The sequence below is a fragment of the Trachypithecus francoisi genome, unplaced genomic scaffold (assembly GCF_009764315.1).
Source record: "Trachypithecus francoisi isolate TF-2019V2 unplaced genomic scaffold, Tfra_2.0 Lachesis_group1, whole genome shotgun sequence".
NCBI classification, from domain to species: domain Eukaryota; kingdom Metazoa; phylum Chordata; class Mammalia; order Primates; family Cercopithecidae; genus Trachypithecus; species Trachypithecus francoisi.
In genome coordinates, this window is record NW_022681454.1 from 9,523,439 (window position 1) to 9,545,542 (window position 22,104).

Below are 22,104 nucleotides of genomic sequence, written 5' to 3' on the forward strand. Positions count from 1 at the left end.
CCCAGGCTGGAGTGCAGCAGCACAATCTTGGCTCACTGCAACCTCCGCCTCCAAGGTTCAAGCGATTCTCATGTCTCTGCCTCCTGGGTAGCTGGGATTACAGGTGCCTGCCACCACGCCTGGCTAATTTTTGTATTTTTAGTAGAGGCAGGGTTTCGCCATATTGACCGGGCTGATCTCGGACTCTTGACTTCAGATGATCCACCCACCTCGGCCTCCCAAAGTGCTGGGATTATAGGTGTGAACCACTGCGCCCAGTCCTCTTCATGTTTTCTTGTTTTTTGTTTTTATTATTTTATTTTATTTTACTTATTTAGTTTTGAGACAGCATCTCACTCTGTTGCCCAGGCTGGAGTGCAGTGGCACAATCTTGGCTCACTGAAACCTCCACCTCCCAGGTTCAAGTGATTCTCATGTCTTGGCCTCCTGAGTAGGTTGGATTACAGGCGTGTGCCACCACACCTGGCTAATATTTTTGTTTTTATTTTTGTTTTTGTTTTTGTTTTTGTTTTGTATTTTTAGTGGAAACGGGGTTTCACCATGTTGTTCAGGCTGGTCCCAAACTCCTCACCTCAAGTGAGCCACCTACCTCGGCCTCCCAAGGTACTAGGATTACAGGGGCGAGCCACTGCACCTGGCCTGAAACTCTCCATGTTAAATGCCTTTTTCAACTACAGCCTCCCAGCGTTGAGAAATGCACGGTGATGCAGGAAATAATACATGAAAGCAAGCTGCTTGTTACATCTTGTGACACATGAGCAGAGAACCTTAAGATGCCTATGGAAACAATGGCGCTGGGCCATGTGAAAGGCATTACCTTGTTCTCCTTCATGAATGCCTCTTCGACCACCTGGCGGCTGTATTCTCCAACGTACCATTCATTGTGCTGGACATCCTGCAGAACAGAATCACTTACAAATATTTTAGGGTCAAAGGAAAGTATGAATTACTGATTAATTAATTCAAAATTTACTTTTGTTCCACCAGTGCCTAATCACAGTTTAATCTATAGTAGATATTCAGTGCCTAACATTTAGTCCCTGAACTTGGAGAAGCCCACAGATACTTGGGGCAGAGAGACACAGAGAAAGTTACTACATCTGGGGAATTCTGAAGTCAACGGGAATCTGTTGAGAAAGGTCCTTCAGCACCACCCTCAGAATGGATGATAAGCCCGCTATCTATCAGTGCTTTCTGAATCTTCAGCTGCTGAGGCTTATTGAGGTGGAAATACGTGTTGTTTGTGAAGCCTACACTGCCCTAGTCACATACAAATAGCAGGGAGGGAGAAAGAGTCCATCTCTGCCACTTCCCTAGAGGCACAGGCGGCCGAGCTATGATTTGGATCCTAGTTTATCTAGCTTTCTCCCTGGGCCGCACTGCTTTATTTATATCAATGTTAAATGATTTTAAATTCTTTTGATGATAAAATCCAGACTAACTGGGAGAAGGAAAGGCAGTCAGAGAGATGCATCATGGACTTGGAATTCCTTCACAGGGTTCCGAGGATCATAATATTAAATAACCCTCCTTGTGAGTCCAGCATCTATAAGGTCCTTCCTCATTTAGTAGCATGTCAATCCATCCCTACAACACATCTTTGAAGTAGGCACGTCAGGTAGTATTAACCCTAGTGAAGATGGACAGTGAAGGTTCAGAAAGTCAAAACCTGAGCTGGGCGTGGTGGCTCATGCCTGTAATCCCAGCATGTTGGGGGGAGATTGAGACCAGCCCGGCCAACATGGTGAAACCTCGTCTCTACTAAAAATACAAAAATTAGCTGGGTGTGGTGGTGCGTGCCTATAATCCCAGCTACTCAGGAGGCGAAGGCAGGAGAATCGCTTGAACCTGGGAGGTGGCGGTTACAGTGAGTCGAGATTACACCACTGCATTCCAGCCTGGTGACAAAGCGAGACACCATCTCAAAAAAAAAAAAAAAGTTGTCAAAACCTGTCACATGGTTGGCAAGAGTTAGGTACATGACATCAGGTCTTTGGTCTCTCATTCATTTGGAGTCTCTGGTCCACTGAAAAATAAACCTGATACATTCAATACTGAGATTCTGATTCTGTTCACGTGAGAACACACTGATGTGAACACCATCTGGAACGGTATGAGTTAGCTCTAACTCAGCCCTGCAGTCTCACTTCCTGCCACCCCATTTCAGACATGGGTCTGGCCAGACAAAAGTGCTTGTACTCTGGACACACACAGCTTCAGGAATAGAACAAAATTGGCCCTACTGCCTGGAATCCCTCCTGGTCTTCACCTCTGCCTACCCAGCTCAGCCATTCTTTTGCATCAAGATTGGGACTAAAAGTCACCTCTTTTTTTTTTTTTCTTTTTGAGAGACAGTGTTTCACTCTTGTTGCCCAGGCTGGAGTTCAATGGCACAATCTTGGCTCACTGCAACCTCTGCCTCCTGGGTTCAAGCAATTATCCTGTTTCAGCCTCCCATGTAGCTGGATTACAGGCATGTGCCACCATGCCTGACTAATTTTTGTATTTTTAATAGAGACTGGGCTTCACCATGTTGGTCAGGCTGGTCTCAAACTCCTGACCTCAGGTGATCCGCATGCCTTGGCCTCCCATAGTGCTGGGGTTACAGATGTGAGCCACCACGCCTGGCCCAAAAGTCACCTCTTATTTGACCTAGTCCCTACCCCTTGCTGAAAAGGTCCATGGCAGGACCAGCTCTGCCTCACTCCAGCAAAGCCATATGACAGGCTCTAGAGACAAAGGAAGCTGTGGAGCCCATCTCCCCACTGAAGCATGAACTGTCTGAGCTTGAAGTGGTCTGTCTACTGCTTCCAGGGGGCCTCTTGGCCAGTCCATGGACTTGGCAGAGCTCAGTCATGGTGCATTTCATCTACTCTGTTTTTATTTATTTGTCCAAGTTGGAAGACGTTTAGAGATGAGTCCTATGTTTCTCCAGGTGTGGTCATGCGGGATGGCTGGTGACTATAACTGGTGCTTAGAAACTGAATTACGTATCTCGGAATCACTTGTGGTGAGGGAGTCCCCTTCTAATTCTCTTTCTAGTCCCCCTGAATAATTCAAAAGGAATGTTCCGTTTTGGCCTAATGCGTCTTTAATATCTCTCTGACATTTCTAATCTCTTCTTTAACAGAAGAAGAGCAGTCCTTATGCTGAGAGTCATTAGCAGGTGATGGGATCCTGCTGCAGTTTAATAGCTTGTTTTGTTTATATTGCAATGATTTTTTTTTTTTTAATTAGGGAAAATATTGTAAACCAAAAATATAATTCTAAGGCCTCCTAACCATCTGAATGGACTCCCTCCTCTGCCAGGGCACTGTTAAAATTTAACCCGAAAGACTGCTTTGGGTCATGACAGGAAGTAGGGGTCAGACATGCCTCATTATACCTCTCTGTCATTAACATCAACACAGACTTTAAGTCTGTGCATTTACAATCTATTCTCTCTGAAGCCTGCTACCCGAAGGCTTCATCTGTACAATGAGAACTTTGGTCCAAAATCCCTTATCTTAACCGAGAATAAGACCTCTATCTATCAGTGATATTCCCTTTCTGTTGATCCCAAGTCTTTAGATAAACTCAACCTATTGTTAACCTATGGTAAAAAAAATTTACCATTATAGGTAAAATTTGAAATTTACCTATAACCTGAAAGGCCCCACTTCAAGCTGTCCCACCTTTCTGGACTGAAACAATGTATTTATTAAATGTAATCCCAACACTTTGGGAGGCTGAGGCAGGTGGATCACCTGAGGTCAGGAGTTCGAGACCAGCCTGGCCAACATGGTGAAACTCTGTCTCTACTAAAAATACAAAATTAGCCAGGTGGGGTGGCGCACGCCTGTAATCCCAGCTACTTGGGAGGCAGAAAAATCACTTAAACCTGGGAAGCAGTGGTTGCGGTGAACCGAGATCACACCATGGCACTCCAACCTGGGCAAAAAGAGTGAAACTCTGTCTCAAAAAAAAAAAAAAAGAAAAAAAAAAAAAAAAAAAAAGAAAAAAGGTGTATTTGATTGAAGTCTCCTATCTCCCTAAAAAGTATAAAACCAAGCTGCACCCTGTCGGGCACACATTCTCAAGACCTCCTGAGGGCTCTGTCATGGGCCATGGTCACTCATATTTGGCTCAGAATAAATCTCTTCAAATATTTTCCAGAATTTGACTCTTTTCGGCAACAATATAATAAGATTTACCATTTTAACCATTTGTAGTTGTATAATTCAATGGCAATAAGTACATTCACATTGCTTTACAGCCATTTCCACTATCCGTCTCCAAAAGTTTCTAATGACTCCAAACTGAAACTCTGTATCCATTAAAGAATAACTCTCCATTACCTCCACCTCCTTCCTCAGGGCCCAGTTACCACCATCCTACCCTCTGTCTCTACGAATTTGCCTGTTCTAGGCACCTTGTATACGTGGAGTCATATATTTGTCCTCCGTGTCTGACTTACTTCACGCAGCATAGTGTTTTCAAGGTTCTTGTATATTGTATCACGTTAGAATTTTATTCCTTTACTCCTGTTTCATTGTGCGTGTGTGTACCATTTGTTTATCCATTCATCTGTCAATAGACATATAGGTTGTTTCCATCTTTTGTCTATTATAAATAATTTTATCAACGTGGGTGTACAAATATCTGAATCTTTGCTTTCAGTTCTTTGGGGCATACACTAAGGAATGGAATTACTTCTTTTTTTTTTTTTTTTTTTTTTTTTGAGACAGAGTCTCACTCTGTTGCCAGACTGGAGTGCAATGGCACGATCTTGGCTCACTGCAACCTCCAACTCCCTGGTTCAAGCAATTCTCCTGCCTCAGCCTCCCAAGTAGCTGGGACTATAGGCACACGCAACCCTGCCCAGCTAATTTTTGTATTTTTAGTGGAGATGGGGTTTCACCTGTTGGCCAGGATGGTCTGGAACTCCTGACCTTGTGATCCGCCCACCTTGGCCTCCCAAAGTGCTGGGATTACAGGCGTCAGCCACTGCACCTGGCCTGAATGGAGTTACTTCTAAAGTCACTTTTCACGATATATAACACTGGTTAAAAAAAATTAACCAGGATAGTGATATCAAGTGAAAACAGGTCACCTTAAAGAGTATTATTAAGTAAATGTTATTATTGACAGGACATAGGTATGCCACAAATCATAAAGGCACATTCAAATACCTGAAATCAGGGAAATCCTGATGTGGTCTAAGCCTGTCTCATGCGTATGAGGAATTCGGGATCTGCGAGGGAGCGTGACCTTGTGTAGACCTCTAGTTAGCTCTAGTTAGAACCAAGGGATCCCCATGTTTATGAAGAAGGTGAAAGAGTAAAAGGAAATGAGTGTATGACAAGGGACAATAAAAGAAGGACGTGTTTTTTTTTTTTTTTTTTTTTTTGTGGCAAAGTCTAGCTCTGTTGCCCAGGCTGGAGTGCAGTGGTGCGATCTCAGCTCACTGCAACCTCTGCCTCCCAGGTTCAAGCGATTCTCCTGCCTCAGCCTCCCAAGTAGCTGGGATTACAGGCATGTGCCACTGCACTTGGCTAATTTTTGTATTTTTGGTAGATATAGAGTTTCTCCATGTTGGTCAAACTGGTCTCAAACTCCTGACCTCAGGTGATCTACCCACCTTGGCCTCCCAAAGTGCTGAGATTACCGGTGTGAGCCACCATGCCTGGCCAGGATGTGAAAATATTTTCCAAAGTCTAATTTCAGATTATAAGACCCTTTTAGAATTAGGTAGAAATTAATATGAATATAAGGATAACAAAAGAGCTTTAGGATACTGTAAGAATTCACCAGAGATATCCTATTCATTCTGCTTCTGCTTAGAAATCTTCACAAGCTCTGTAGCATGACAGTGAGTAATAGCAGGGTATGGGATGGAGACCTGGAAGAGGCACATCCTCTGGGGTTTTACAGTGAAAGACTTTAATAAATAGCATCTAATGTGATGGAGAGAAAGCATACAAGATACAGTGAAAGCTTTATTCCCCCACCATAGGGTAATGTAAGTGAAAAATGGTGCAAAAATAATCAATTGTAGGGAATGAGCATATTTTAGAAAGAGACCACAAAATAGATGATGGACACACAAGAACACAGTTAGCATCCATTTGCATCTCCCCACTCTTTACATCTCCATTAGGGTGGGGACCATAACCTCTAGAACATTATCTGGCACAATAACTGCTCAACTAATGGTCACTGGACTGTTAACTGCAATGAGTGTGTAATACACGAATCTTTTGCTGGAAAAAAATTGCAACCCGTATATCCTAGTTAACCCCCCACAAGATTATTGGACAACCGATAAATATAAAACACGTGTCTAAATATCTATATTTTTGGATTAATTTTTTAAAAAACACTTTAGAATCTGGAAACATGCCACTCAAAGAATCTGGTGAGAGACCAACATAATATGTTATATAGCAACATATTTAAAAATATTAAAATACTTTAAAAATATTAAAACCCAGTAATATGTAGCCAGAAGGGAAAAAGTTGAAGTCAAACATAAATAATCTCATTCTGGGCGTTGTTCAGGAAAGTTCTATTTAGATGCCAAGTACATCTAGAAGGACTTGGCAGAGAAATGTCTGCTTACCTTTCTATCAGACCTTTTGGGGAAAGGTGGTCTCCAGCTTGTGTATTTATAGGGTGATATATTTTCGTGAGGGCTGCAGCTGGCTGGAGGCTGGCATCTCTGAGGAGAACAGGGCTGCATGCCTCCTCTGTGATCTGGAAAGGTTAAATTCACATTTCAGTGTGATTTTGTGACTGGTGCAGGCTGTCTCCCACCTCCAAAAAGGAACTGAAACCCTTCTCTCCTTCCTATATCCGTGAGGACCTTCTTGGTCAACACCACATCAGCTCACTCAGTGGCTTTAATTCTCTCTGTTTTGTTCCCTGCCTGTAGCTTTGCGCTTCCTCCTCTCTTTCCTTAGGGCTCCCAGAGTCATCTTTTAATAATGTAATTCTGAGCCAGGCTTGGTGGCTCACGCCTGTAATCCCAGCACTTTGGGAGGTCGAGGTGGGCGAATCACGAGGTCAGGATATGGAGACCATCCTGGCTAACACAGTGAAACCCTGTCTCTACTAAAAATACAAAAATTATCCAGGCGTGGGGACGCACTCCTGTAATCCCAGCTACTAGGGAGGCTGAGGCAGGAGACTCGCTTGAACCAGGGAGGCGGAGGTTGCAGTGAGCTGAGATCATGCCACTGCACTCCAGCCTGGGTGACAGAGCAAGAGTCCGTCTCAAAAAAAAAAAAAAACCAAAAATGGAATTCTGACTCTTCCACTCCCCTTGGTAAAATTTCTGACATGATTTCCTTTCTGCCTAGAAGAAAATGTAAATGTTTTCCTTCTGTCCATAAGGCTGTGAATGGACTGTCTATTCATATTTCTCCATCCACATCCTCATTTCTCCCCCAATTGTCTACTCTGTTCCGTGTGTAATGAACTCTGTTCATTTTTTTAAACATGACAAGTTCATTCCCTATTTTGGAAACACTATTTTTTTCAACTTGAAAGAATAACTTTAAAAAATGAAACGTCATACTTTCTAACCCAAAAAAATGACTGACAAACTATTGTTATTCCAACCTCGATATTTGACAGATATGTTAATAAAAATGAACAAAGTGAGCCTGTCACTTCATGGAAAATAAGGGGCAGTGTCTGCTACTAATCATAAGATTGGAATTTGCAAGTGCAAACTGGAGTTTGAGGAATCTTGCATCTGCCACTGTAACACAACAGAAACCCAACCTTTACACTTTTCTAACGTGGTGGGTGGTGCAAATGTGATTTTAAACATATATTACATAATAACATTTATCAACAGTGACAGTCCTGTTTATGTCTATTATCCATTATTTTCTAAGTCATCAATGCATGATGTTGCACAATCCTGCCTGGATGAAAGATAAATTCAAGTACAAGACAGACCGAGGGATTTTAAAGTAGCAGAATATAAAAAGTTCATTGATAGGGGTTTGATTTCACATGACACCTAAACTTTAAGACACTACCACTTGTCAAATGTTAAGGTGCTATTTTCTCTACATACCTCAATCAAAATAACATTTTCATTGCATGTCTTTCCAGTTAATAATAATAAAATATATATATTTTTTGAAATTTAGACCACAAACATGGAGTGAAGTGTAAGGAGGAATACCAAGCAAGACAGCTGTAAGTTTATTGGTAATTTTAAGCAAGGAGTAACTATTTTAAAAACATAAAACCTTTAGGATAGATAAACATTATGTAAGTAAAATACTAGGCAAAAATAACTTATGAAATGGAAAAGAGGTAATCAGTGTGAATGCAGAATTATAAGTTTTTTAGTTGTAATTCATTCTAAAAAACATAACCAAAGTTAGAGTTATGCTTAGTAACTTAACAACAACTTTGAAAGGATGGGTTGCTTTTGATCCAGTAAGTTTTTGAGATGAAATATTAAACATTCGCAAATACATGCCATTTTCCATAATATTTATATAGGTGCTAATTCTGCTTCTTGTAATCAAAAAGCCAAGTTTATCTCTAAGTTTACTAAGAAGAACACTACTTCTGATGCATTGACACTTTTATTCTAAGGAGACCAAGGATTGTAGCTTTTTTTTTTTTTTTCTGAGACGGAGTTTTGCTCTTGTTGCCCAGGCTGGAGTGCAATGGCGCAATCTTGGCTTACTGCAACGTCTACCTCCCCAATTCAAACGATTCTCCTGTATCAGCCTCCCGAGTAGCTGGAATTACAGACACCTGCCACCACACCCAGCTAATTTTTGTATTTTTAGTAGAGTCAGGGTTTCGCAACATTGGCCATGTCTGTCTACTTTGGAAAACACATCTAGGGCAGTTGAAGAGATGCATGTCCTAAGACAGAGCAATTTCGTGAAGACAATTTCTTATGAAGGGAAATGATCGCATTTTATACATGGGACAACATCTGTACTAATGTTGATAGCATAATAATATTCATAAGAGGAAAAACTAGAAACCACCTAAGTGATCATATTTAATCATGGATTAAAATTATTGTCATAGTAATGCAATGGAAATGAGCTAATTACATCTGTACACATCAGCTCAGTGGCTCTGGGGTTCACAACAGCTAAGTCCCAGAGCAGCAATATCGCAGTATCATGACTTACCTGTTTATTTGATAATTCTGAAAGTGCTCTTACCTCTGTTTTGCACGCTGTGGTTGCTCGTCGTGAATGAAGAACTATAAGAAAATATGTTAGAATTCAAAGAATGTTAGTATTTCCCCTTGGTGGTAAAATTCCACTCAGAGGCAAGGTCAATGATAACAGCCTGAAGTCACAGTTATAAAGCAGTTTCTATTTTACTGGGTAAGCTAGAAGAATCATTTGTTTTGAAAGGCACTAGGAGGCATGTTCTCCTCCTTTGTCAAGCTGGCAATATTAGACGTGGAACAAACTGACCATATAAGTTCTTCTCAGGTCTTTTCAGTGAGTGCATATCATTATTCTTCACTTTTTGAAGTCATGAGTTTAAACTTGCTTTGTAGCTACAGTCACTATGGAACACAACATTTTGCTGGTGGGGGCTCAAAATCTATAGAAACTGTTTACCAATTGAAAGTCAACCATAGAGTGGAAGAAGAATATAGAAATTATTGTATTCCTTCTAGAATTGTGTGCTGAGTAAGAAAACTTAGTGGATTATGATAAAAAAAAAGCCAAAGAAAAAGATTATAAAACTATAAGACAAAATAACAATATGCATTTCTAACTACAAAAATGATATTATCAAGACTGTTCATCAGTGGCTTTTCTTAGCACTCTACTTAATACTTAGCTCTGATTTTCTGGTTCACTTTGTATTGTGGTCAGCATCATCCATATAAGCTCCAGGTGCTACCACAGTTAAATCTAATTACATGAGAAATGCTCTATTCCAAGGACTGTGCTATTGACTAAAGCCTCTGGGTTAATTAAATGAAACCTGATCCATTTCTAGTGCCAATGAAATCAACTGAGCATATATCTGGTTTATGTTGTCACCATAAAAGCCCGAGGTCATGTGTTTTGCTTTGTGGATAAAAACGCGAGCAGTTCATCCAGTCACCATACTATGCTGTGACTGCCAGTCAGACTGCTACTGAAATTCAAAATTTGACTCCGTTAAAACCAGAATCATTTTACAAGCAGCCAGTGTACAATTCTGTTAAATGTCTGGGAAAAAATAGGGAATAGCAAAATTTTTCTGCTCTAATAGTTTAGGATTTTTAGAAAATGTTGAAAAGAATAGAAATGTCCTCTGTGGATATTCTAGAAGTACATAGTTGATATGAATATAAGCAGAAAAAAATAAAAGCAAAATAATGCAAACGAAAATTAAAAGGCCTGGCGCGGTGGCTTAAGCCTGTAATCCCAGCACTTTGGGAGGCCAAGGCAGGCAGATCACCTGAGGTCAGGAGTTCAAGACCATCCTTGGCAACATGGTGAAACCCTGTCTCTACTAAAAACACAAAAATTAGCTGGGCGTGGTGGCGTATGCCTGTAGTCCCAGCTGCTTGGGAGGCTGAGGCAGAAGAATCGCTTGAACCCAGGAGGCAGAGGTTGCAGTGAGCCGAGATCACACCACTGTACTCTAGCCTGGGCAATGAGAGCGAAACTCTGTCTCAAAAAAAAAAAAAAAAAAGAAAGAAAGAAAGAAAATAAAAATGATGACTGTTTGGTTTAACAAATATGTGTTGAATCCTTACTAGGCACATAGTATGTTCTGGGGAATAGACAATACAGAAGACATGGCCTCTGCCTGAATGAAGGTTAGTTTATAAAAGAAACACATCCTTGTATCATAATTATAATGCAGAATAAATGTTATGGTAAAGGTGTGCACAGCAGAAGTTTCCGTAGTAGTAAAAGTTCATGTAAATGAGACAAAATTGCTTTCATTCTCAGGAAAGGCTTTAAGGGAGAAAGATGAACCAAGCTGACCCTGAAGCACGAATAGGAGTGAGAGTGTATTCCAGGCAGGTAGAGCAGCACATGCAAAGGCCCAGGGCAAGGAGGCATGGCCTTTTCTGCAAGAGACCAGAAAGCAGTTCCTTCTAGAGGAAAGGGAGGGTGTGGAGATGATCAGTATCATTGGAAGACTAGTGCAATAGCCCAGGCAAAAGGTGACAGTGACTGGGCCATGCAAGGAGCTAGGCAAATGGGGGAGAAATAGACATTCAACACATGTTTTAGAGATATAATTTTGGGAGCTGAAAATGGAGGGGATAGAGGAAGAGTGAAGATGGAAAGAGAGCTAACTGAGTTTACTGGGATGAAAAGCTTTGCAGAGGACATTGTGGGTTTCAGAATGGGACTAGAAATAAAGAGTTTGATTTTCACCTTTAGGAGTTTGTGCTGCCTGGGACTTAGCTAAGGAAAACTGCTCAATGGGTCATTAGATACACAGGTCTGGAGCTAAGAGAGGTGGTTTGCAGAAGATAGGGACTTAGGAATTATCAACATGGGGTTGAAGTTTGATGCTGGAGATAGATGTGATTACGCAGGCCTTAGAGATAGTAAAGAGGACCTCAGATGAATTCTGAGGAATACCAACATTTAGAGGTCAGTTTGGGAAAAAGTCCAAGATGAGGAATTAGAAGAAGCAGCAGTCAGTTAAGAGAGGAAGAAACATCAAGACTCTTTAATTCAATAAATGAAACAAACAAATAAATAAACAAAAGAAGTGAAACCACATCAAATAACTATTACAGAAATGAGGCCAACTGGAGAGCTTGTTATTTTTTCACTATAATGTAATGTGTGTATTTTTTACTTTTAGAAAATTACATTAAGAAAGGGGGCTGGGCATGGTGGCTCATGCCTGTAATCCCAGCACTTTTAGAGGCCAAGGTGGGCGAATCACTTGAGCCCAGGAGTTCGAGACCAGCCTGGTCAACATGGTGAGACCCCCTTCTCTACAAAAAGTACAAAAATTAGCTGGGCATGTTGGCATGTACCTACAGTTCCAGCTACTCTGGGGGATGATGTGGGAGGATCGCTTCAGCCCAGGAGGTCAAGGCTGCATTGAGATGTGATTGTGCCACTACAAGACAGAATAAAACCCTGTCTCAAAGAAAAAGAAAGAAAGAAGAAACAAACAAAGAAAAAAAGAAAGAAAGAAAGAGGAGGAGGAGGAGAAGGAGGAGGAGGAGGAGAAGGAGGAGGAGGAGGAGAAGGAGGAGGAGGAGGAGAAGGAGGAGGAGGAGAAGGAGGAAAAGGAGGAGGAGGAAGAGGTGGAGGAAGAGGAGGAGATAGAGGAAGAGGAAGAGGATATTGTGGTATGGGGAAGAGTTTTGTATTTAAGCTGTTTGGGGCTTAGACACCAGACGGTCCCCAAAGCACAGTGAAGCTACATGTCCTAGTACCCACAGGCCAAATAAAGTTACTGAAGGTGCCAAATGGGACCAGGGAAGAAAGTAAAGGAGGGAAAGGAATAGGGTATGGTGATCATGCCCCCGATATACAGGGCCTGGCAATAGCAATGAGAGCGAGTGTTCACTGGGCTCTTGCAACATGCCTGACTCTGCCCTAGGTTTCTCATGTAAGACAGTGAGGTCGCCCAGGTCACATGGTTCACTGCTAATAAACTCAGGCAACCTGGCTTCAGTGGATCCTGCTTAACCACTATTCTGTTCCATCACAAACATGGTACATTCCCAGCAAATGCTTACTGAATCAATTAAAGGCAGCATTTTAGCCATGGGCAGGCACCAGGGATAGTCAGGATTTATGGGCTGCATTTTTAGAATCAAGTCCTTATGGGCAGCACTGGCTACTGAACAGTGCTTGGACTCTGAGGTTGGGCTTGGCTTCCATGGTAGAGGGCTTGGTCTTTCTCAGCTTTATGTTTTTCATCTGAAGAATTGATGCAAATTATCTCCTGGATTCATTAAGCTTTAAGCTGGGGTTCCATGAAGGAATAGGAGTGTTTTAAGTAGGGAGAGGGTGGAAAGGAGCAAATATGGGGGGAGGGACTACAGACGGGAGAGGGGCGCGTGCCAGTGCCATGCATTCAGTGGCATTGTGGTTGCTGGCAGGCATCTGATGAGGCTGCAGTGCCCCAGAATGAGAGGAGAGTGGCTTGAACTGAGGTCAGAGGCACTGGCGAGAATGAGATCATAAGGGCCTTACAGCACCTAATACTGGAGGCCCTGGATTTTGTTTTAGGGCAGTCACTACTGATTTAGTGACTTTGGTCAATAAATATCCTGCCTGAGTCTTGGCTTCTTTAACTGTTCATTTGGGTTGACAGTTGTCACAAGAAGCAGGGCAGGCAAGTATCTAATCTGATGATTCCGATGAGGGCATTTTCAACAATGCTTGGTCACCTGGCCATCAATTGCTGTTCAGAAGTAACTAAAGCTTTTGTGTGGTCATCAACCCAGAATAGTTTGAAAAAACCCACTTTTCCTCCCAGGTTGATTAGCATCCTTTCCAGTTAATCCCATCTGGTTAATCCTTAAAATTTCCCAAACTTCTCTAACACTCAATCATTTATAAATTTCCGAAAGAACAACATTATCAAAATCAATAACAGCCGTAATTCACAAGTTTCTCTTTAACCTCATTATTGAGCTTCAGACACAAAGACTTTTGTTTCTCAGAAAGTCTTCATGATCATTTATCTGAGACAGCACACGGCCTGACCCCCAGCCTCAGACCTGAGAAGGGATTCCTGGCTCCTTACCTGCTAATGGCAAGTGGAATCTCTTGAGGATTTTGGTTTTGTAACAGATGAGTTGATTCAGGCTTCCTCTGGTTATGAGGGGCTATATAAAACAGTGACATAATTTAGTCAGATTGCAAAAGAAAAATAATTGAGAACCATTAGAAGCCCACTGGAACTACTATAATTTCCTCTAAGTAATCTCTGATTGTTAGAAGGGTGCTCTTGATGGTCAATGGAAACTGTAACTCACATATTCTACAACTCTTCTGCCTCCTGAGAAGGACTTTTATATTATTTATATTTATATGTTGTAAAAATCACTTTGAATATTTACAAGCTAGAACACATTGTTGAACCTCCCAGAAATACAGAATATTACATTGGAAGGTATTTAGGGATTATTCTGGACCTGTGATTTTAAAAGATTTTTAGCTTCATCCTCATTCATTCATTCATTCATTCATTTATATCATCTGGCAAATATTTACTGAACAGCTACTATGGGACAAGGACTCTGCCAGAGTCTGGGAATACAGTGGAGAAGAAGACAGACATGGTTCTTACATTCTAATGAAAGGAAATGGAAATAAGCATGCAAGTAAGTCGATAAGAACGTGTCTATTAGGCAGTACAATGATATAAAGGAAATGAAGTATTACTTTGGGATACAGAGTGACTATACGTATGGCTAAGAAAGACCCTTCTGAGAGATGAGACCTTAACAAGAAGAAAGTTAAATGAAAGGACTGTTCTGGCTGATGGAGAAGATTGGGGTGCCCAGCTTGTCATGGCACTTGTATTCTCATGCCCTCCTGTGATTGGGCAGGTGAGCTCCTAGGGTTCTGATGTAGACCAGCAGTCTCTACCTGGTTCCAACCAGGGATACAGTTTCTCAATGTTTTCCCCCCTCGATCATCAAGTTTTTAAAAGTTCTGCCAACCATACAATCTGGAGTTATTTAGTAATTACATATGCAGTTTATGTTACTGCTTTTTATTTTCTTTTCATCACAGACAGATTTAACTAGCCATCCAGAATTGCCAAGGGCACATCATAATACTATGATATAAAATCTCATAAAACACTCTCCCAGCTGTGACCATAAGTAATAAAGCAAAGGGTGCATACAGGCACTGGCGTATTTTAATTGTGCTTGTTGCTCTGTATTCTGCCCAAGGTTCATCACAAACTGGACACCTTTGATCGAAGGACCGTGATTACTTGAAACATGAGTTAGCGGCTGGTCCATGAATCATGCATCCCATAAAATCATTTCATGTCATTAGTAGCCACCCAGAGTATCTGCCCCTCTTGAGCTGAACAATGCCACGTTGTTGTGTTAACACTCATTGTTGTGTTGTCTGATGAAACAATACCCGAACATTTTAGTTAGGATGTTGAGCTGTATTGTGGGAAAGGGCATGGTTTCATTTAGGTTTGTGAATTATTTAGGCTTGCCAACAACTCCTACTCCTCCATCAGGGACTCATGGGGAATCCATAAACCCAATTTAGGCCTCATTTCCAGTTTAGCTTTGTCAATGTGTAGAGAAGAGCAGACCTGAGCCTCACAGAGGAAATGCAACTTGACCAAAACCATACAGTGATTTTGTGGCAGGCCTCTGAAATCCTAACCTAATATTGCTCTGTTGAACTATGATGTCTTTTGCGAACTCTTTGGGCTGTGATGCAGGCCCTTTGGCTCTGGACATAATTCATCATTCTAGAGGAATGGAGAACAGTATTTCCCAGGTGAATATGAAAGTACTACCTGCTTAGCATCCTACCATTTAGGATATGAGTGACTGCTGGATTGCATGCTTGCACAACAACACCAACACTGTAGAGGTATGTGCATGTGTGTACATGTGCATGTGCATGAAAGAGACACACATGTGTGTGCATGGGTGACATCAGAGGCAGAGATACCAAGAGCTTCTTTGGAGCAGGGGACTAGCTATGTCTTTCCAAAGTGGTGGAGGGTGACAGTGTAATGCCTTTTGGTCCGCAGCGTATGGCTAAAGAAAGATGTCTGGTCTATTCTGGATTTAAATCACCCTGTTTAGACTAGAGGACTCTGAGGTCCTTGGGATGTATGTGTGTGCATGAGGATCACGTCATCATGCACACACATACATCCCTATCCCAGGCTTCCAAACAATCAATCCCTTTCAATAATCATAAGCACTGTAGATCTAGAAAGAGAACCAATCTATTAGTATTAGGGTAAGGAAACAAATAAACAATTCACCTTTTTCTGCTTCAAGGACCTGTATGGAATTAAAAAAAATAATATTTACTGACTTTTGATGACAGAGAATTTAATATAATACCATGTGTGTTTTCAGAGCATTTGGTTGGTAGAATTTTGGTAAAATTTTTGTTAGCATAGTTCATATTTTTTTTTTAATCTACAAATAATTCCTCAGAAAACCGGACAAAAATCAAAATTTTGCAATCAATGTGTGAAGGAACACACAAGTCCACAGTCTGCTGATGGGACTACCTGTTGCTTTGACTCTTTTAGAAAGCAATTTACCATAATTATCTAAAACCTTAGAAATACTCTTATTCTTATCTCAATAATTCCATCGATGAGACTCTTTTTCTAAGACACAACCTGAAATCTGAGCCAAGTTCTATGCACAAAGATGTTCTTTGCATCCTTACTTTTACAGAGTTAAATTACTGGAAACATTCTACGTGCCCAGATAACTGAACATTGTTAATTTTGGTACTATACTCACTTATTGGAATATTATAAAGACACTATAAGTATTTATATAGAGAATGAAATAAGATTGTAAGTATGTATCCATGTGACATTTAAAGTTTGGAATGAAAAATGGACCCATGATACATTTTTATGCGATTATATTTTATAGCCATGTATATTTGTGTGTATGCAGAATAAATGATTTGAAGTAATATGATAAAATATTAAAGGTTGTGCTTAAGCAATAAGGCTATGGTTAATTTTTTCTTTATACTTGCTCTGAAATTTCTATTTTTTGAAATAAGCATGGAAATATTCACATTATCCTTTTTAAATGTAGCCGTTTATCTTCCCAAACATTTTCTTTCTCTTTCCCTCCTTATGGTGGTAGAATTCTTGATCATTCTTCATTATGAAAATCTTCATGCTTATTGGGCTTGTATCTTTGGGCCCTATTCTACTCTACCCTTGAAGAAGCAAAAAGCATTACAGTAGGGACAGTGTTTGCTGCAGTATTTATTTAACTGCAAATAATTTTGTGAAGTCCATTTCTATATTGCATCAGTTGAAGAAGACCTCAGGTATCATTTAGATGAGAACTGCTTTAACCAGGGGGATGAAATAGATCATTGAGTGGCCTAGTGGGGTCCATGAACCTTCTGAAATGAAAAGCTAATTTTTTTTCTCTCTAAATATGTGTATACATTTTTTCTTTTTCTGGGGTGAGAAAGGTTTATTATACCTTTCATCAAATTTTCAAAGTGGTGTGAGGTCCATTAAATGTTAAAAACAGTTGGTTTACAGATGAGGTCCCAAAGGGTCATGCCATTCTCCTAGATTCCCGCAGTCATCTGAAGGCTAAACTCACCCTGAGCCCAGCTCTCCTGACTCATAGTTGCATCACAGATAAGAAACTTTTGGCAACAAATTGCTTAGAGAGGCATTGTATGCCTCCCTCTGAAGCTGGCCAACAGAGAAGACTTTTTATTTCAAAGACTTTGGCATTCCCTAGGATTCTGGAAAGAGGACATACATTTCATTATGGACAGAAAATCAAAGAAACTCTATAGGCTAAGTAAAAAGAGTAATGAATCCATTCTAGTGAGTGGTTTGAAAGTATCACTACTGAGTCTCCCCCAGGACTTTGAACCTGGCTGTTCAAAGTGCTCAATCCTATGCAGCTCTCAGGCTTGTCAACGGTGAGGGGAAGAAGAGACGCGAAGAGCAGTTGTTTTATTTAATTGAGACCAACCAACTTTCGGCTTGAGGGCTCTGAATTTAAAATCAAATGTAGTTAGAAAAGTAGCATGAAATCACTCATTTTTCTTCTGTAACTTTTTTATTGTTAGAAAATAACCATAGTCAAGTTAAATAGTAGTATCTCTTTTATTACCTGTCTCCCTCTTTCTTCTTCCTCTTTTCTTTTCCTTTCTCCTCCCTCCTTCCCTTTTCCTTCCTCCTTTTCTTTCACCTTCTCTCCCCCCTCCTTTCATGCCTTCCTTCCCTATTCTTTTTAGTTATTTTAGTTCAGAGCTATTTCTGTATGTTTTAAGGCAGAGAGACACGGCGGTGGGGAAGACACCTAGACTTTGGGATTTCCAGGACTGGCCCTATCTCCTTCCAGCTGTGAGGACTCTTTGCCACTTCTCTGGGATTTCGTTTTTCTCTTAAGGCTTTATGAGTACAAAATGAGACAATGAGTCTTTCCTTTCTCTGAAAACTGTAAAATGCCACGTGAATTTGAGTGGGGGCAGATAGCACATAAAAGATTCTAGTCCACAAGACAGTGTTCAAGCAAGCACTGAGTGCAGGCACAAGCACAGCTTGCCCTGATGGGCTTTTGTGATGAAGAAATGGCCTTGAATCTCAGCCCAAACAAACAATGGGGAAGTGTCTTGGCAAAAGATAAGGAGCAACAATGTGTTTTTCCACTAGACCTTCTTGTTCTTTAGATGATATCAACTTCTAGCAGAATGCCAACTAAAGTTGCAAAGAAAACAAACAGTCCTGCACATTTCCTGCCATCTAAGGCTGACCCCCATCTCCTAATTCCTTTTTGCTTGTTTGTGATTGGGAGGCCTACTGTCCTCTCAGACTGACCAGTGGGTTATGATTTGAGGTCATCGTGAGCAGCACCCAACTATTACTCAAGATACCTAGGCCTAGCTTACAGGAAGCAGGGGACAGAGTCCTGGATTCAGGCACCTTGGATGTGTGGGTTCCCCCAGCAGCTGAGCATCACCCCAGCCTGCTCCTTCCAGGAGACACTAAGGAAGTGCCACCCCTCCCAGAAGAGCATGAGTCTGGTGAAGTCCTCAGTGGAACCAGAACTGTTTTTCTCATCAAGTGGTTACGTATGTTATCTTTCTTGACATTATTGTCTTGTGGATTAGGGAGATTAGGGGTGATAAATGTCTTGTTTCAGTGACAAGCTAGAAATGTGACTTTTTGATTTTAACATTCTCACAAAACCAACCAATAAAGCAAGGAAAGTAATTCATGTCTAAGATCTAGGTAAGAGCATAGGTCAAACACAAAGACAAGAACAAAATTCCTTAGAGTCCAGTGGGAGTGAGGTGAGGCCACTTGTGTTGTTGGACAGTCTTTCCATCAGTCATGGTAGCCCCACTAGCCTTGCAGGGAACTTGTTCTTTGGGCCCTGAAGGGAATCAATACCCTTGGAAGGCTCTACTACAGCTTTATCTCACATGTCTTTTATGCCATTTATTGAGCCTCTACTGGTCACCTGGCCATTTGTGCACTACTTACTTTTGACTTTATCACATCAACTTTGCAAAGAAGTGTACCCATCCCTATTTTATTTTTATTTATTTAATTAATTAATTTATTTTGAGACGGAGTTTCGCTCTTGTTGCCCAGGGTAGAGTACAATGGCACCATCTTTGCTCACTGCAACTTCCACCTCCTAGGTTCAAGCGATTCTCCTGCCTCAGCCTCCCGAGTAGCATAGCTGGGATCACAGGCATGCGCCACCACAACTGGCTAATTTCGTATTTTTAGTAGAGATGGGGTTTCTTCATGTTGGTCAGGCTGGTCTTGAACCCCCGACCTCAGATGATTCGCCCACCTCGGCCTCCCAAAGTGCTGGGATTACAGGTGTGAGCCGCCACACCCAGCCCCCATCCCTATTGTATGGCTGAGGAAACAGAAACTGGGATGAGTAGGAGCATTTTCTGAAGTTCACAAAGCGAGTAGGTGGCAGAGCAGGATTCCTACCCAGGTCTTGTGCAACTCTGAATCTCATGTTCCTTCTACTTTGCAGTCCTGTCTTTCTTATGAAGGACAAATAGCAAAGAGCAATACCATTGGTAACCCTTGCTTTCTGTAATACTGGAGGCTGGAAGCCATCAGTCAATACTGCATATCTTCCATGTGGAACTGGGCATGTTCTTCTTATACCAATGAACCATGAATGACTATGGTGGCCAAACAGGATCTTGATTTAAAATCTGGAGCTAAGCTTGTTTTACTTTGGCTTTCTCATCTTTAAAATAGAGATACTAATGCATTTTGAACATAGTTACTGTGAGAATTAACTGTGTCTGAAGCAAATAGAATCTTGCCTATTGCAGACATTTAATGCCTCAAAATTCCCTTCCTTGCGTCCAAGGATAAAATTGCTACTTACCTCACTTAAGTCCCTTAAGCTTATCTGACTGCAAGAAAAAGAAATATGGTGTTACATAAAACACAGTTCATAATGACCGAGATAAAATCATTCTAAGCCTTACAAACCTTTGATTACATTTTCAGTGCCAAATTAACAGCCCATCGTCCAGTGTGATATTTATCCCTCTTCCATAAAACTAAAGCCAGGTTATTTTTCTCATAATTTTCTAAGGAAAAGACACAGTGAAGAGCCAAAATAAAAGGTGGTGATAGAAATGACATGAATAAACTTGCATCTCATTTTGGGAGAAATTAAAAGAAACAGCATTTCTCCTGACGTTTGATTTCCTACGTCAAGTTTCATTAGCACAGTCAGACCTGTTATTAACTTGGTTTTAAAGCTTTTAGTTTTTTACTTTGAGGGAAGATAAAGATAAAGATACGAAGCTGGCAGATGCAGTGGAATCCCAGGAAGGCAAGTGTAAGAGAAGGAATGCTGATAAAGAACGGAGATTTCAGACAGGAGAAAAAAAAAATAAGAAATTGAGTGGTAGAGAAAAAAAATCCAAAATGGAATTGAATAATGTGAATTTTGGAAAGGTCTCTAAGTTTATTTAAACTCCAAGCTTTTCATTCTACTGGCAAGTCAATTAACTTCTCTAAACCTCCTTTTTTTTTCATCTTCAAAATGGCAACAAGAGTACTTACCAGTGTTAATGTGAGAATTGCTAGAAATAAAAAAGTAACAATGTTGGGGCCCGGTGCCTTGGCTCATGCCTGGAATCCCGGCACTTTGGGAGGCTGAGGTGGGTGGATCACTTGAGGTCAGAAGTCCGAGACCAGCCTGGCCAACATGGTGAAACCCCGTCTCTACTAAAAATACAAAAATTAACTGGGCGTGGTGGCACATGCCTGTAGTCCCAGCTGTTTGGGAGGCTGAGGCAGGAGAGTAGCTTGTGCCCAAGAGGTGGAGAGGTTGCTGTGAGCTGAGATCGTCCACTGCACTCCAGCCTGGGTGACAAAGCGAGACTGTGTCTCAAAAAATACATAAATAAACAAATAAATAAAAATAACACTGTTGGGCATTCAATGTGTGTTGTTGTCAGAATGTGGTCAAAGTTTGGTGAAGGAACTATTCACCTCCCCAGATCTGTCAGTGAAAACACTGGATGTGAAGAATATGGGAATATTAAGCATGCAACACTGATCACAGTTAAAGGCTATTGATCTAGAGTTTTAGGAGTCAGGCTGTGTCAATATCCCAGAAACAAAAGTGCTCAGATGCTAGATCCTAGTCTCAGACCTGCAAGCAATAGGCAAGGGTCCCAAGGTTCCACGGTTTTACCCTCTTACCTCTTACACCCTCCCTCCCCCTTTTAGCTGGAAACCTGAGAAAACAAAGAGATTTGAATAGAGGTAATGAAGTAGAACAAACACCCAGAGTATTAATTATTTTGGAGTTAAAATGTGGCTAATCTCAGTATTTAATGTTTAAGAAGCCAGCTTGTTAAGGATACTGAAAGGTTGGCTGTATGGCTTCAATTTAAAATGTAGATTTGAAGTTCCAAGTGTCAAGATGTGTTTGTCTCCATTTTAAAGAGTTTGAACTGTTTAAGAGAAATTAAAATTTTCTGTATTTATACATTTACGTTCTTGGATTTATAGAAAGTGTTAAAGTTTTGCTGGCTAGCATTTAAACCTGCCCTGTCAATATTAGAAGTACTTAAAAATCAAAGAAATTGAATTTATAAAGGTATTTCAAATATTTAAGGAGATTTAAATGAGTTTGTTAAACAGTTTTACTAAGATTTTTTAACCTATTTAACTTGAGTTGGTTGAACATTTGCTGAAGACTAAGCAAAGTGATTGTCTTTCTGTTTGGATAAAATCACTTGATTTATAAATAGAGCAATACACTTTATAGATGGAAATCTGAGGCTTCAGGAAAGCTTGGGTCTGGAATTTGCAGCTTTAATAAATGGAATTTTAACTGAGAACCCAAGTGATTGTAAGAAGCCATTTCTGTGCAGACAAGAGTTTCTTACTCTTTGAGAGCTT

General features: G+C 40.8%; 1 protein-coding gene and 1 long non-coding RNA gene across 3 annotated transcripts in view; one reads left to right on the forward strand and one right to left on the reverse strand.

Annotated features, from left to right (window-relative positions):
- Window positions 1-22,104, reverse strand: part of CLNK (cytokine dependent hematopoietic cell linker) — a 238,953-nt gene that overhangs the window by 17,339 nt on the left and 199,510 nt on the right. For both annotated transcript variants that reach the window (XM_033213753.1, XM_033213754.1), the window contains exons 12-17: window positions 20,066-20,093; window positions 15,952-15,970; window positions 13,720-13,801; window positions 9,192-9,232; window positions 6,602-6,735; window positions 818-895 (exon numbers count right to left, since the gene is read on the reverse strand). In XM_033213753.1, the coding sequence (XP_033069644.1) occupies window positions 818-895; window positions 6,602-6,735; window positions 9,192-9,232; window positions 13,720-13,801; window positions 15,952-15,970; window positions 20,066-20,093 (382 nt within the window). The remainder of the gene's footprint in view (window positions 1-817; window positions 896-6,601; window positions 6,736-9,191; window positions 9,233-13,719; window positions 13,802-15,951; window positions 15,971-20,065; window positions 20,094-22,104) is intronic.
- LOC117085140 lies at window positions 10,742-18,226 on the forward strand. Its single transcript, XR_004437807.1, has 3 exons — window positions 10,742-10,801; window positions 14,197-14,299; window positions 17,970-18,226. It is a non-coding gene; the product is annotated as an uncharacterized LOC117085140 (long non-coding RNA).